Source organism: Dromiciops gliroides, chromosome 2 (genome assembly GCF_019393635.1).
Source record: "Dromiciops gliroides isolate mDroGli1 chromosome 2, mDroGli1.pri, whole genome shotgun sequence".
NCBI classification, from domain to species: Eukaryota; Metazoa; Chordata; class Mammalia; order Microbiotheria; family Microbiotheriidae; genus Dromiciops; species Dromiciops gliroides.
In genome coordinates, this window is record NC_057862.1 from 677,047,554 (window position 1) to 677,063,475 (window position 15,922).

Sequence of the window (15,922 nt, forward strand, 5' to 3'; positions counted from 1 at the left end):
GTTTTTTTTTTGTTTGTTTGTTTGCATCAGATGCACCTAGCACAATGTCAGGTACATAGTAGGTGTTGAATCCATGTTTCTTTATGGGCCTAAGCTAAGTGTAGTATGGTGGGGAAGCTGCTACAATCCAAGTCAGATGAGTAGGGTTCAAGTCTTGCTGCTTAAAATCTGGACATATCCCTAAACTTCACTGGACCTCTCACCTGCAAAAAGAAGGAGTTGGGCCGGGTGACTCCTGTAGCTTTTGCTCTGTCATCCTGTAAGATACCTCTGGCTCTGACCTTGACATCCAGAGTAGGGCCCTGAGGTCCTTCCAGTTCTGACATTTTGTTTTCTGCTCTCCCAGCTCTGACATTCTCTGTTCTAAAGTCCTGTCTATCTTCCATGCTTTTTGTTCTATAGTAGTTTCTGGTTTGGGTGTTTTGTGATTTAAAGTCTCTGTCACCTCTACCAAGCAGTCTGGCCCTCTTGGAAAAGTGGTGAAGACTCACAGACTACGAGGGCTAGAAGGCTCGGTGTCCTCAAGTGACTTGCCTGAGGTTTCACCACTAGTGAATGGCAGAAATGAGACTTCCAAACTAGGTCTTTCTGATTCTTAAAACCAGGGTTCTTTTCATGAGCCCACCCTGCCTCCCAGCTAGCCCCTCGCCATTTTTCCTCTGGTCAGTTACTCTTTTTGTGTGTGGTCCTAACCAGCCTCCCTCTGTCCTCACAGGGCAAGTTGGAAATGACCTTGGAAATCGTTCCTGAGTCGGAGCATGAAGAACGACCTGCTGGACTGGGCCGTGATGAACCCAACATGAACCCCAAACTTGAGGAACCAAAGTAAGAGGTTGCTCTGCATTGAGGCATCAGCTCCTTTGTGGATGTTTTTGAAGTGTTTGGGTAGGAATTATCATAGGGCCAGGGCCCCAATAGAAACTGCCCAGAGGACACTGGGCAATGGACACAGGCTGGGGGTAAGAAGCCCATTTGACAGAGGAGGACTCAGGCCCAGAGGGGGTCAGTGGCTTTTCAGGGTCACACAGTTTTGGGGACTAGAACCTTGGCCTTCTGCTCCTGATCATGATCACGCACGAAGCTGAGAGCACCTGGCACCTCTTGTTCCTCTGGTTGGGACCAAAAGCCTTGCTCTAGAGCTTGGTGTAGCTGACCCGCTCATTGGGCCATAAAGTCCATCTGTCTGTGACCCTGGGCAAAGCCATCCTTAGACTGAGTTCCTGATCATCTCTGAGCTGCTTGCCCCAGAGGGCTCTGGGGAGGATGGGAGAGAAAAGCCTGGGATGGCAGGTTGGTGATGTCAGAGAATCGTAGATTCCGAGCTAGAAAGACCCTCGGAAGTCATCTCCTCTAGCCCTCTCCCGTTACAGATGAGGAAATTGAACCCCAGAGGGGGATATGATCTGCCTTAGGTCATCGGGATAGTAAGCACCAGAATCAGGATTTGAACCCAGGTCCTTTGATTGCAAATCTATCCCTCCCCACCGTAGCACACCGTCTCCACCAGTATCCAGTCAACAAGCATTTATTAATCACTTACTATGAGTCAGGCCCCAGCTAAGGGTCGGGGTCTAGGCAAAAACAGTCCTTGCCCTCAAGGAGCTCATCATCTAATAGAAGCATTTGGGGTTTGCATTTTCTTTCATCCAGTGTTTATGGAGTGCCTCAGTTTCCTCATCTGTAAAGTGGAGCTATCAAGGATTGTCTATTTCTGGCACCCAGCCCCAGCCCCAGCCCCAGCCCCAGCCCCAGCCGCCTCTTGCTCCCCTCCCCAGGCCTCCCCGGCCGTCTGGCCCCGGTCCTTTGCTCCCTCAGGGGCAGCTGGGTGACTCACCCCTCTGAGTCTGGCCTCCCCTTGTGTTACAGGCGACCAGACACATCCTTCCTCTGGTTCACATCCCCCTATAAGACAATGAGATACATCGTCTGGCGAAGGTTCAGGTGTTTCATCATTGTCTTCATCCTCCTCTTCGTCCTGCTCCTCTTCCTTGGGATCTTCATCTATGCCTTCCCGGTAAGGATGGGGGGAGGGGCAGGGAAGTCCAGAGAGGGGGCGGTAGTAGGGAACATGAGCCATGGAGAATGAGAGCCTCCTTCATCCTGAGCAAGTGGGAAACGGAAAACAGGGAGATCTAGGCTGGGGAAGACCCAGCCACTGCCTTGTGAACCTAGAGTCTGATGGATGCAACATGGGCCCTGACCTCAGGGGGGTCCTTGCTTAGATCAGGGAGACCCAGTCCTTAGGGAGCCCCTGCTCTGACTGGGGGATCCAGCTTTCAGGGATCCTCCCAGAGGTAAGGGGGGAGACAGTCCCTGCCCTCAGGGGGTCCCTGCTTAGACTGGGGAGACCCCACCCTCAGAGATCTTCCTGGGGATGAGGGGGGAGACAGTCCCTGCCGGAGCAAGCCTGTCAGGAGGCCCCTGGTCTGGGTACCATGGGGAGAGCTGGAAATGACACCAGTCACACTGAAGAAAAGGAAGGAGGTTCCCATAGAGTTACTGAACTGAAAGGGGAGACAGGCCCAGAGTTAGGTGTGGTTAATCAGGGTAGGATGATGGGGTCTGGGGGCCCCGGGGGTCTGGTGGGGGTTCAGACACCGGGTCTGGGAACAAAGGGCAGATCTCAGAGCTGGGATGGGCTTTTGAGGTCAGAGTTCAACCCCCTAATTTTACCCACACATCCCCTGGAGCCCCCAGTGCCATCAGGCAGCAGCAGGTTGTCGGCACCCAAGTCTCAGGCTCAGGGGATTTGACCCCTCTCCCCTATGCCCTCTTCCCCTACTGGCTCCAGCCAGCCTGGGCCCTGACCCAGTTGGGAAACCTCACTCTGAAGGGAACAGAGCTGGGGAAAATCGACAGCTCCAGGCAGTCTGGTTGGATTCCACTCATCATTCTCACCCCCCACCCCACCAGGCATGGGGAGGATCCATGGCAGGGGGGTGGGTGGCTTGGCCCAGGAACTGGGGGACGGGTTTGATCCAGAGCTGGCTTTCCCCGGGACAGGCTCAGAGAACATCCTGTCCCAATTAGAGGCCCCTAGTGCTGGGGGGGGGGCGGGTAGGAGGGATGGAGCAGGGAATGCTCGCCAGGCTGGCAGGCACGAGCTAATCAAGGGCATTACCATTTGTGATTGCCTTCTCTGGGGCTGGCCCCAGGACAGTAGGCTCCCATCCAGGAAGTCATCTGCCCTCTCTTCTCTGCGCTCGACCTCAGCCCGCCCCCTTCTCCCCCAGCCTTTGAAGCCGAGCCCACACTGGGTTTCCAGGGATGGAACTTGATGGACAGCTTTTTCCTTTCCAGCTCCTAGGGCAGGGAGTGGGGATGGCTGAGCTCTCAAGCATCTCCTGCCGTGAATTGTCTCCCATTGTGGGCAGACTAGGTAGGGGGGAGACCCATGGCATGAGAGGAAAGAGGTGGTCCCCACCCTTAGGGAACTCTTGCTGTGATGGGGAGACACAGTCTCTGTCCTGGGGAGTTCTTGGCCTAACATGGGAGACTCGAGACATTTGGAAAAGATCTAAGAAACAGAAACATGCTAAAAATGACTAAGAAGAGATTAAGGCGTCTGCTGTAAGCACCAAGTGTTTCAGGGCCAATCAAGGAAGACTTGGTGGAGGAAGAGGTTTTTCACTACAATTTGGAAGTGGAACCATGGATTAGTTGGTGATGGGGCAGAGGAGAAAAGGGAGGCTGGCTCCTCTTTGCAGGGGAGATATGGTGCAGGGAGATGGAGTTGGTGATGGGGAGTGCCAAGTTTGGAATCTTAGGTAGGGGGTACGATTCTTGTTAAATAAAATACAGTTCGGATTGTTAGGCTTAGAAGGGATATTTGAGTTAAAATCATGCCTCAAACTTTGGTTCTGTGACCTAGGCCTCAGTTTTCTTATCTGTAAAATGAATCCCTTCCAGCTCTAAATGTACGTCCCTGTGAGGCTTATGTGAGGTAGGGGCAAATAAAAGCTCTGAAATTAAGATTCCCTATGTCTAGGAGGGAGCTGGAGAGGCCACCCCCTCTTCTTCCTTGTCTCTGGTCAGAGAACAATTCCCCAAGTCAATTTCAGACTCAAATCCGATTCCCCCTTTGTTCCCACAACCCTCTAGAACTCAGCATTCCTATAGGTCCTGTTTTAGGATCCCGGCTCTGGGGCTAGAAGGAGCTAGAAGGGACCTCAGAGGCATCTGGTCCAACCCATTCCTCTGATACTTGCAGAAACCCAGCCCCACGGAGGCTCAGTGCTTTGTCCAAAGTGATGAGCTGAAGCTCACTACTTGTATCTCCCTGTTTCTTGCCCTTCTCTCTCTCCTTCCAGAATTATGCTGCCATGAAACTGGTGAAACCGTTCAGCTAATGGGGGGCCTGCCTGCCTGCCTCTGGAGATGCCCCCAGGAGGTGTAGTGTCCTGGGTCCCCAAAGTCTCTCTTAACCACTGTCCAGCCCCTCTGATGCCAAAACTCAGCCCTGGCTCACCCAGAAGCAGGAGCTGCCTCAGGCTTGACGAGCAAGCAGATGTGAAGCGGTGGGCGGGTGGCCCATCACCTCTGGACTCCTGCACTGGAGGGGTTTGTCCCTCCTGATGTCTCTAGCACTCCCCCTCTGGGGCTATTGGATTTTTAGAAGAAAATGGAGTTTAAATGGTCAAGGTGGCTTATCTAGGGTGTGTGTGTGTGTGTGTGTGTGTGTGTGTGTGTGTGTGTGTGTGTGTAGGTGCTCCTGTGTATGTATGTATGCCTACCATGATGTTTTCTGGGGTGTGAGCCAAGCCTGCCAGCATGGGGATGGTGGTAGAGTGGAGTCCCCCATTCTTTTAAAACAGTAAGAGAGTGCAGGAGGGAGGGTCTGGGGATGAGGAGGAAGATGTGACATTCCTGAGAAGCTCTAAAGACCCAGACTTTGGGCCCCCCCTTTTCTCCTTCCTGCTTTGCCTCCTGCCCCCTGGCCATCCTCTCTTCCCCCTCCTTGCCTTTTTGTTGCTTTTACAATGCCAGGATCTCAAAGTTGAAAGGGACCCCAGTGGCCATGCAGCTCAAACCAAATGTGAGAAAGAAGTCCTGTCTGCCATATCCTCACCAGGGTTCATCTTTATCTTCACCTCCTCTCTTCAGCTTTTCCTCCCTTGTCATCAATTTCTTCTTTCCTGTTAGTTGAGTTGAATGGAATGCCTGCTTTCTTTCTTTCTTTCTTTCTTTCTTTCTTTCTTTCTTTCTTTCTTTCTTTCTTTCTTTCTTTCTTTCTTTCTCTCTTCCTTCCTTCTTTTATTTCCCTTCTTTCTTTCTCTTTCCTCTTTCATTCATTCTTTTTCTCTTTCTTTCCTTCTTTCTTTTTCTTTCATCTTTCTTTCATTCTTTCTTTCTTTTCTCTTTCTTTCTCTTTCCTTCCTTCCTTCCTTTCTATCCCTTCTTTCTTTCTGTCTTTCTCTTTAATCTTTCTTTCTTTCTTTTTCTTTCTCTTTTTTCTTTCTTTCATCTTTCATTCATTCTTTCTTTTTCTCTTTCTTTCTTTCTTTCCTTCCTTCCTTCTTTCTTTCTCTCCTTCTTCTGTCATGCCATCATGTCTCTCTCTCCCTGCTCATTTCTTACCTCCTCAGAATAATGGAATATCAGGGTTGGAAGGGACCTCAGAGGTTATCCAGTTCAATCCACACCTAGACAAAAATCCCCCCTATAACATACATGACAAATAGCAAATCATTTAGTCAGCAAGCCATCATTAAGTGCCTACTGCAGATGTGCTGGGCGTTATGCTAGTTTTGGGGATATAAAGTGTCAAGTCAGGAAGCATTTATCATTACACACCTATTATGTTCCAGACGCTGTTCTGAGTGCTGGAGATAGACAGAAAGACAAAAATTCAAATACAAAGAATTAAGCCCTCCTTAATCTCAATTAGCTTCCCTTCCCTCTGACACCCTCTCCCCTTCCCTCTTTTTTTCATCCTCTCCTCTCTCTCTCCCCCTCTTTATCCATCTTCCTGTTTGTTTTCCCCTTCTCATTTTTGCTTCCTCTATTCCTTCCATTCACCTCCCCACCCTACCCCACCCCCACCCTCAGACTGGGGACCTGATATCTTTTTCTTAGCTGGAGAGCTACTTGGCTCCCCTGACCACCCACCTCCTTAGGACCATGTGGCCGAAGTTATTCTTCTATCATAGGGGAATATGTGTGTATGGATCCGTGGGCATGAGTGGGAACTCGTTGAGCATGGTCCTTGACACAGAGGACCTTAATAAAGGCTTGTTGATTTGATTTCCTGGTAAGAAGGAGAGGGAAGATCTTGGAGCAAGAAAACAACAAGTGGCCTGGAAGCCAAATGGGGGGAAGGGAGTCTTGTTCCATCTCCATCCTTCAGAATCACCTTGGTCTTGACTCATCTGGGCTCCAGGGGGCTTGGGGAACAGGTGGGATCCTTGGCAAACTCTCTTCTGGGGGCTTGTTCCACTTCTTCAAGCCGACCACAGCTCTGTGACCCACAGGGGCGTCCCTGGGTCTGAAGCAGACGCTGTGTTTTCAGTTCCAGACAGCAGCGCTCCAGGCAGGGTCTCTCTGCCTCTCTCTACAGCACTGAACAAAAGGAGATGCTTAATAAAAGCCTTTTGGATGACAGAAGTGTTTTCTGGCTTACTGGGGGGAGGTTAGCAATAGTGGCCCCAGGGTTTCTTTGGAGTCTAATTTCTGATTCTATTCCATTCCAAAAACATGTATTAAAGTTCTTGTTCTGGGGAAGGCTGGGTACTGGGTGCTGAGAGTTATATAGCCAAGAAAAAAATGGCCCCTTCCCTTCAAGAGCTTTTATTCTACTGAGGTTACACTATGTGTAATGTGGAGTGTTGTAAGTAGTTCACAGGGAGGCCAGAATAGCATCTCCCCCTGCCCTTTTCCAAGGGAAACTAATTCGTGCCAGGAGGGGAAGCAAAATGTTGGAGCCAGAGACCACTCTGCTCTCCTCAGAGAAAGGAGGCATGGGCTAGAATTATGTCTATCTGCTTCCTTAAATATTGTTAGTCTAGGGGAAGTAACCAAGGTTTAAGCTAAACTCCTGATCACTATTTTTTTTTTTTTTGGTGAGGCAATTGGGGTTAAGTGACTTGCCCAGGGTCACACAGCTAGTAAGTGTTAAGTGTCTGAGGTCGGATTTGAACTCAGGTCCTCCTGACTCCAGGGCCGGTGCTCTATCCACTGCGCCACCTAGCTGCCCCCTGATCACTATTTCTTAATGGGAAAAGGAGGACCCCAAGCCTGAATATAAATTCAAGGCTTGATTCCCTTCCCACCAAATATCAGTTCTATAATGAACACACATAGGAAATCATAAAGAAACCCATTTATTCAAGTCAAAAGCAAAACAGTCAGAGAAAGTATACATGGGAGACTGCTCCAGGTAAGACAGATGGAAAGAGTTCTTCCTTTGGGAGCAAGGTAACCCAGTAAGAGAAAGTGGGGAATAGGGAGGGAGAAAGGGAGAAGGGGGAGTGGGAGAGAGAGAGTGAGGGGGGGGGAGGGAGGAGGGAGGAGAGAGGAGAGAAGAAGAAGGAGGAGGAGGAGGAGGAGGAAGAGGAGGAGGGAGACAGAGAGAGAGTCCCAGATCTCGCCCCAAAGTCTCTAGTGTAGCCATCTGTGGACAGGCACATGATGGAGACTTCCAGTTCCTCTTATGTTGGGTTCTTTCCAGTGTCTTTCTCTCCCTTCATTGACCTGAAGAGAGGTTGGCATTGCACCTCTTCTCTCTTGAAGATGGAAGCCAGAAGAGTCTGAAGAGAATGAAGAGATCAGATCTCTCAGATCTCTCTTCTCTCCCACATCCCCCAACTCTTCTTGCTGCTCACAGAGACCTAGGGCATTGATTTTTTACCAGTGAGGAGGAAGTCCCACACCAAAGTGCTTTGGAGCTGGGTTATACAAATGACAAGAGACAAGTAAATATAGGGTCATTTGAGGAGGGAGTAAGAGCTAAGCCCAAAGGCATCACCAAAGGCTTCTGGGAGGAGGGGGCCCTGAAGTTGGACTTTGAAGGATCCTTAGGTTTAGGCAAGTGTTGAGGAGGGGAGGCTGCGAGCCACAGTCCAAAGGCAGGACTGGCAGGAAATCACAGGATTTAGATCCAGAAGGGACCCTAGGGGTCTTCTAGTTCATCCCCTTCCCCATTTATAGATTAGGAGAATCAGAGCCCATATTGGAACTGAAGTCAATTTTTTACCCCAGATTCAGTGGGATTTTCCCTCTGTTCCTCTTTGCTGGAAGAATAATAAACAAACCCACTGGTTGCAATATGTGGCTCTGGAACAAGATTCTCAACCTTTTCTGTGTTCTGGCCCTTCTTTTCAGTCTAATGAAGCCCACGGGCCCCTTCCTAGAATAAGTTTTTTTTTTTAATTAAAAAAATTTTTTTAGTAAGGCAATTGGGGTTAAGTGACTTGCCCAGGGTCTCACAGCTAGTAAGTGTTAAGTGTCTGAGGCCAGATTTGAGCTCAGGTACTCCTGACTCCAAGGCCGGTGTTCTATCTACTATACCACCTAGCTGCCCCTAGAACAAGGTTTTTAAATACATAAAATTAAATACACACATACAAAAGAAATCAATTATAACAAAATACAGTTATAAAAAATATTTTTTCTGTGTGACCCTGGGCAAGTCACTTAACCCCAATTGCCCTGCCAAAAAAAAGAAAAGTTTAAAGTTTGCCTTCCCCAGGTTAAGAACCCCTGCTCTTGAGGCAGCATAGTGTATAGGAGCACTGGATTCGGAGCCAGGAAGAGCTGTGATCAAATTTTGCCTTTGCCATTTACTGGCTGTGTGAACCTGGATGAGTACTTTCATTTTTCTAAGTCTCAGTTTCTGTATTTGTAGAATGAAAAACATTGACTTAGACTGCTTCAAAAGTCTCTCTAGATTTGTGACTAATCAACAAGTATTTATGAATTGTCTACTATGTGCCAAGTATTGTGCTAGGCATAATAATTCTGTACCTGAGACCTAGGGGGACACCCACATTTAGAGAATTAGGTGCTACTCTTCTCCTCATTTTACAGATGGGGAAACTGAGTCAGGCAATGTGATGGCTCAAGGTCAGAGATTTGAATTCAGGTCTTCCTGATTCCAAGTCTAGGTTTCTATCCATTAAGTCAAGGTGCTGTTAAAGGACAGACAAAAGGGTATAAGGAAGGCTTTTTTAAGGATAGATTTAAAATCTGAGCATATCTGAAGGCAGAAGGAAGGAGCTGGTGAAGAGGGACAGATTGAAAATGCAGGAGAGAGAAGAGTGATTGACAGTGGGATGAGCACCCAGAGGAGGTGGAGAAGGGGAATGGCAGCAGATGGGATCAAGGACACAAATGGAGGGGGTGGCTTGGCAGAGACGGAGAGTGCCTCTTCCTCTGAGGGATGAAGGAAGGACTCCAGGGCTGGTGTAGCTAAACAGAAATGCTGAGGAGGGGGGTGAAGGGAATGGTTGCCAGATGGCCTGGCTTGTCTCTAAAGTAGGTAGCAAGAAGGGGAGAATGATGGGCCTTGAGAAGAATGGGAGAGATTTGGAGGAGTGTCTCAGAGCTGAAGACTATGGATTCTATCCCTACAAAATCTAGACAAATCAAGACTATCTGGTCCAACCCCCTCATTTTACAGACATGGAAACTGAGGTTCAGGGAGGTAAGTGACTTGCCCAAGGTCACCCAGGTACAGAGCATCTTATTCCACTGACTCCAGAGTCATTGCTTATTCCCTCATGTACCACGTCACTTCACAGCCAATAGCCTAGGAGAATGTGGATGGCTTAGTGCTTCCTGTCCCTACTGCTTCAGATACAACATTCCACTCCCAGTTATAAGGGAGAAACAATGCACACCCATTCATAATATATATGAATGAACTTAGTACACTCCATTCATGATGGACTTTTGGGGCTTTATCCTAGAAATCACAGATGAGGAATTCCTTCTCTACCTAGCCCCTCATTTCATCCTTCTCTCAAAAGTTCAGCCTATCTTGGAGCCTGGAATTCAACCATTATTAGCACCATTCTTTGGAGTTAAGGCATTGCCCCTGTCTAAATGTAGAGAGCCACACAGGGGACCACAAAACTGTTGGGTGTGGGGAATACTTTGCATCCTTTCTGAGAGCAAGATGCTGATGGAGTCTCATTGGAACTGGAATAAGGATGGGCAGATGTTGTTTTTTGGCAGAAGGTGAAAGATGAAAGGTAGCACTGCTTGGTAGGGATGGGGTGATAGACTATCATACTTGGAGTCATGAAGTCCTGGGTTAGAATTCTGCCTCTGTGAGCTTGGTTGAGTCACTTGTTTCAGTTTCCTTATCTTTAAAATTAGAATAAAGATAGCACTTATATAACACAGAGAGCCGTTGTGAGGAGCAAATGAGAGAATATGTGTAAAGTGCTTGGCGAGTCTTAAAGCCCTTATATGGATGTTTATTTTTATTATTTTTCAGAGCATAGTGTATTTTCTGAGTGGAAGAGACCTGACCGGGGGAACCTTGAGGAGAATGACTGTACTGTGGGGAAAAAAGTGGGTGGGAGGGAGAAAGGAAGGAGAAGGAAGGAAGAGGGTGGGGATGCTAGAGAGGGGCACTGAAAAGTGAGTGGGAGGGCATTGAAAACTGGTGTCTTCCTTTGTGGACTTCTTCATTCCTTTCTTCCTTTTTCTCTCCTATTTCCCATTTTTTCTTTCATTTCTTCTCCCTTCTCCTCCTCTCCTCTCCTCTCCTCTTCCTTCTCAACTTGCCCAGGGTCACATAAATCCAGATTTGGAATCTGAGTCCTTTCTTTGCTTCTAACTTAGGACCCTTTCCGCCTTATCTTATAGAAGTCCTCCACAAATAAATGCTAAGAAAACCAAAGGAAAGAAACATTCCAAAAACTGCAGAATCTCAGATTTCCTCCCCTTCCCCCTCCTTGTCCCTGTCCCTCTCCCAGTCCCACCCCACCCTCCCATCTCTGTCTTTCTGTCTCTGTCTCTCAGAATGGGAAAGGGTGTGAGGAGCAATGAAAACATCTGAGTGACTCTTATCAAGGGAGGCGAACACTATTGGCTTCCTTGCCACATTTTTAGATTCCCTGCTGGAAGAGACTTTAAAAGCCATCTAATCCAACACTTCCATTTTACAGATGAGTAAACTGAGCCTGGGGACTTGGAGAGACCCGGCCAAGGTCCCACCGAGAGTGAGAAGTCAAGACAGGATGTGAGCCCCTGTCCTCTGCCCAAAATCCAACACACTGTGTGTGTGTGGGGGTGTTGTTATTTTAGAGCAATTCAATATACATTTATTAAGCACCTACTGCACTCAATGAGAGCACTCTTCTCTCATTGCTGTTCTTAAAAATAATTCATCTAACTCCCCCTCTCCCTTTTGAGTAGTATTTGAAATGCAAAAGTCAGTAAGTGAGGTACCATCACCCTCTATGAACAAACTAATACTCCTTTGGGATCTCTCCCTCACCCCATCAGCCCCAGTCGGTGTGTTTGTGAAGGGAGGTTCAGTCCAGACCCAGAGGCCCTGAGACAACCTTGGTCCCTTCTCCATGCTGGGCTTTTCCTTGCTTTGCAGAGGGCTTTTTAGATACCATCCTGGCCCTCTCTCCTTTTAACCCCACCCAACAGAGGAGCTCCACCCTGCCACCTCCTCTCTGCGTGTGTTTCATAAATGTGGGATTATGGGATTTCCAGGGGAAGAGCAAACGGGCTGGGCCAGGGTGACGAGTCTGAGGAGATTTATCACCTGCGAAAAGGAAGTTTGAGGGGTCTTCTGAGCTAGTGCCCCCCCTCTAGGTCCTTCATTCTTCCTTTTGCACTGTTAAAAGCAATAAGAATAAAAACAAGAGCTGGAATTTCTTTAGCACAATATTATACACATCTAGGGACTGGACCTGTGGTTTTGATGAATAAGGAACTTCCAGGTGAGGAAACTCTTTCTACCAACACAGGTCAGACCTGCAACATGGACCCCATAGGGCAGAGCTCGGATGATTTGTCCAGGATGAATCTCCTTTTCTGGCTCCAAAGCCAGCCCTCTATCTACCACACCTCACAACTTTTCGTGTATGTGTGTGTGTGTGTGTGTGTGTGTATGTATTGCCTTTGTGTGTGTAATACATGTGTAGTATCTGTAGATTCTCCTCAAAACACCCATGGGAAGCTAATCCTGAAGGGTAACCCCACAACCTGTAGTGTTAGGGAACTGCCCAGGCATTGAGAAGTGATGTAATTTTAAAACTGTCATTACATTGCATTTTTCAGTTAACCAGTAGGTACTGGTGAAATGCTTCTTATCTTCTTCCTTCCCTACCTCTCTCCCTTCCTCCCTCCCTCCCTCCCTCCCTCCCTTCCTTCCTTCCTTCCTTCCTTCCTTCCTTCCTTCCTTCCTTCCTTCCTTCCTTCCTTCCTTCCTCCCTCCCTTCCTCCCTCCCTCCCTTCTTTCCTTCCTCCCTCCCTCCCTTCCTTCCTTCCTTCCTTCCTTCCTTCCTTCCTTCCTTCCTTCCTTCCTTCCTTCCTTCCTTCCTTCCTTCCTTCCTTCCTTCCTCCCTTCCTTCCTTCCTCCCTCCCTTCCTCCCTCCCTCCCTTCCTTCCTCCCTCCCTCCCTTCTTTCCTCCCTCCCTCCTTTCCTCCCACCCTTTCTTCCTTCCTTCCTCCTTTCCTTCCTTCCTTCCTTCCTCCCTCCCTTCCTCCCTCCCTCCCTCCTTTCCTTCCTCCCTCCCTCCCTCCTTTCCTCCCTCCCTTTCTTCCTTCCTTCCTCCTTTCCTTCCTTCCTTCCTTCCTTCCTCCCTTCCTCCCTCCCTCCCTCCCTTCCTTCCTTCCTCCCTCCCTCCCTTCTTTCCTCCCTCCCTCCTTTCCTCCCTCCCTTTCTTCCTTCCTTCCTCCTTTCCTTCCTTCCTTCCTTCCTTCCTTCCTTCCTTCCTTCCTTCCTTCCTTCCTTCCTTCCTTCCTTCCTTCCTTCCTTCCACCCTTCCTTCCTTCCTTCCTTCCTTCCTTCCTTCCTTCCTCCTTTCCTTCCTTCCTTCCTTCCTTCCTTCCTTCCTTCCTTCCTTCCTTCCTTCCTTCCTTCCTTCCTTCCTTCCACCCTTCCTTCCACCCTTCCTTCCACCCTTCCTTCCTTCCTTCCTTCCTTCCTTCCTTCCTTCCTTCCTTCCTTCCTTCCTTCCTTCCTTCCTTCCTTCCTTCCTTCCACCCTTCCTTCCCTCCATCCCTCCCTCCTTTCCTTTCCTCCCCCTTCCTTCTCAATCTCTGACATTGGGGTTTCAGGGATGGGTCTCCCCCATCAGACTGGGGGATCCCCTTGGGGAGTTGCTAAGTCTTTTACCAAGCTCTCAGGCACATTAGTCATCTTCCCTTCCCTGGCTTTCCAAGAGCTGTGCTCCCTTGAGGTTTGACCTCTGGTGGGTTTTGCAATCTGTCTCTGCCTCTTCATTTAGGTACCTCTATTTTATTACTAAGAAAACCCACCCACCCACCCATACTGACACAGATCCATACAGTCACACACATAATCCCAGACAGATACAAAACAGAGAAGTGCAGAGACAGAACAGAGACAGAGAGATGTAGACAGAGATAGAGAGACAGAGAGCCACATTCAGGCTTGAGAATTTCCTCGGCTTGTTAATCATTCCCAGCAGGCAGCATCAAGCCTTTCCCATCACACTCCCCACCCCTTGCCCCCTCCCCACCCCCCAAAAACTTTAGCTTCGGGCCTGGGGGATGGCAACCGGCTGGGGAGACAAACAAAGCTATTCCATCTCCTCCCACTCGGAATTCTGCTGGAAGCAAGGATGGACGGGAAGGAGAGGAGCAGCTGCTGCAGTCACCTCTTCCCTGCCCTCAATCCAGCTGGGGAAACCCCAAATCACATTTTCCCCTGTAACCTGAGCTGGGCAGCTTATTGTGGGCTCAAGGTCAAGGTCATTTGGGCCTCTGACTCAAGGAAGCAACCCATCAGACCTTGGGCTCCTGAGGGCAGGGCTTATTGCCTATGGAGCCCAGGGCTTCCCAAGACCAGCATTCTTCTTTTCCATCAGGGACTCTCCCGAACACTTTCCCTGAAGGCTCTATTGGCAACCTCCCTTCTCTCCTCTATTCTATGTTACACCCTCTCCTTTTTTTTTTTTACCCCTTCTTCTTCCCTCCCTCCCTTCACTCCTTCTTTCCCCATTTATTCTCCTCTCTCTCCCATTTGTTTCTTACTCCCCCTGCTAACATCTAACCCAAGATGCCGACCTTCCCCATAAGCAGAGTAGTCAGCTCTCACCAGAGGCTAATTTTCTGTTCTATCTTATCAAGAAACCAGAAGATGAGTGAATGACTTCAAATGTGTCTCCTGGGGAAGTCACAGGATATGGAATCAATCTGTAGTAACCTGAGCCCATTGGGGAAGGGAAGACAATGGCTAAGAGGAAGGCAGGGCCACGTGCCATGTTCTGTATTGCCCCTCCACCCCAAATCTGACCTTGCTCGGCACATTCTCTTCCATGAAAGTGGAGACAGTAGATTTCCCTTAATTGGAGATCTCTAGGCAAAGAAAGGCTGGGGATATTGTCCAAGGTGCTAAGGGGGCTGGTGGGTGGAGTGGGGTGAGATAATAACCAAATTTCCCCCACCTTGGGAAGGAGCTGGGCTAAATTCACGTTAAATGTTCTTTCCCCTACTTGTCACCCTGAGGTTTGCCCTGCACGTGTTAGAGAATCTTTGAGCAAAGTCTGGCTGACCAGTGTTTGGTATATTGTAACTCCCACCTTCCCCCCAACTCCAAGACCATCAGCTCCTTGAGAACAAGAACCATCTTACCTTTGTAGTTGTAGCATCCCCAGTGACTAACACAGTGCCAGGCACTTACTAGGCAGTTAATAAATACTCATTGATTGATTGACCCATACATAACTTGCTGATTGATCATAAGGGGATTTATTGTTCAGTTATGGTTTTACTAACAATTCCTCATTGTTCTCATGTAATCTTGAATTTTATAAGTACCAAAGTCAAGTCCATTGGCTTATGAGATGCAGACATCATTGTCTTTCTTTTTCAGAAATGGGTCAACATTTGCCCTATTCCAGTCCTGTGGCATCTTCCCCCCAGTTTTTCTGAAATCACTGATGAGGGCTCGGCCATCCCATTTACCAACTCCTTCAGCTCACCTGGGTCAAGGGATTTGAACTTACAAGGGTAGCCAGCACCTTCCTACTAGTCCTGGGTCTCGACCCCCTTTTAGACTTTCTTGTCTTGAGTTTTCAATCCAAAGCTTGTTCTCTTTGGCAGCAAAACCAGAAGCCAAGTGAGGGTTAAGTATGTTTATCTTCTCTCTGCAACCAGTTAACATCATCCAATCAATTAAAGCATCAGAAATTATTAAGTACCTGCTGTATGCCTTGAACTGTTTTAGGGAGAAGGACAAAAAATGAGACTGTTCCTATTCTCAAGGAGCTTACATTCTTAGCTCTCTTCTTTTCTCCTTTATAGCTTAAAAACAAAAACCTACCCTTTGGGTTGGGTTGGTCTCCTTAAAACTCTGAGATCTTTCTGAGATCTAGCGCTCATGCTGCTATCCACAGTCACCTGTTGTAGTCCTTTTCTACTACCTGGTCTTCCTTAGACACACTGGCATGCAAACACCCCCACACCAGTACACACACACCCCAGCATACATACACACACACCAGTACATACACACACACACACACACACACCAGTTTACATACACACACATCAGTGCATACACATATGACATACACTTTAAGCTTCAAGAGCTTAAAATTTTACCTTATATATGTATTATATTACATTATGTATATATATATATATGTGTGCATGTATATGTACATTCACACACATATATCTACACACACATAAAATCTAAGTCAGAGAGTCCCCTGTGCATCCACATTGGTCTCTAAAGACAAAGCTCTTCTCCATCATTGGACTTGTT

The 15,922-nt window shown here is 48.2% G+C and overlaps 1 protein-coding gene across 9 annotated transcripts in view; it reads left to right on the forward strand.

Annotated features, from left to right (window-relative positions):
- DYSF (dysferlin) overlaps positions 1-5,240 on the forward strand; it is a 255,076-nt gene extending 249,836 nt beyond the window's left edge. For all 9 annotated transcript variants that reach the window (XM_043987208.1, XM_043987210.1, XM_043987212.1 and 6 more), the window contains 3 exons: positions 716-825; positions 1,867-2,014; positions 4,311-5,240. In XM_043987208.1, coding sequence (XP_043843143.1) covers positions 716-825; positions 1,867-2,014; positions 4,311-4,349 — 297 coding nt within the window. In that variant the 3' untranslated portion in view covers positions 4,350-5,240. The remainder of the gene's footprint in view (positions 1-715; positions 826-1,866; positions 2,015-4,310) is intronic.
- The last annotated feature ends 10,682 nt before the right edge of the window (positions 5,241-15,922 follow it).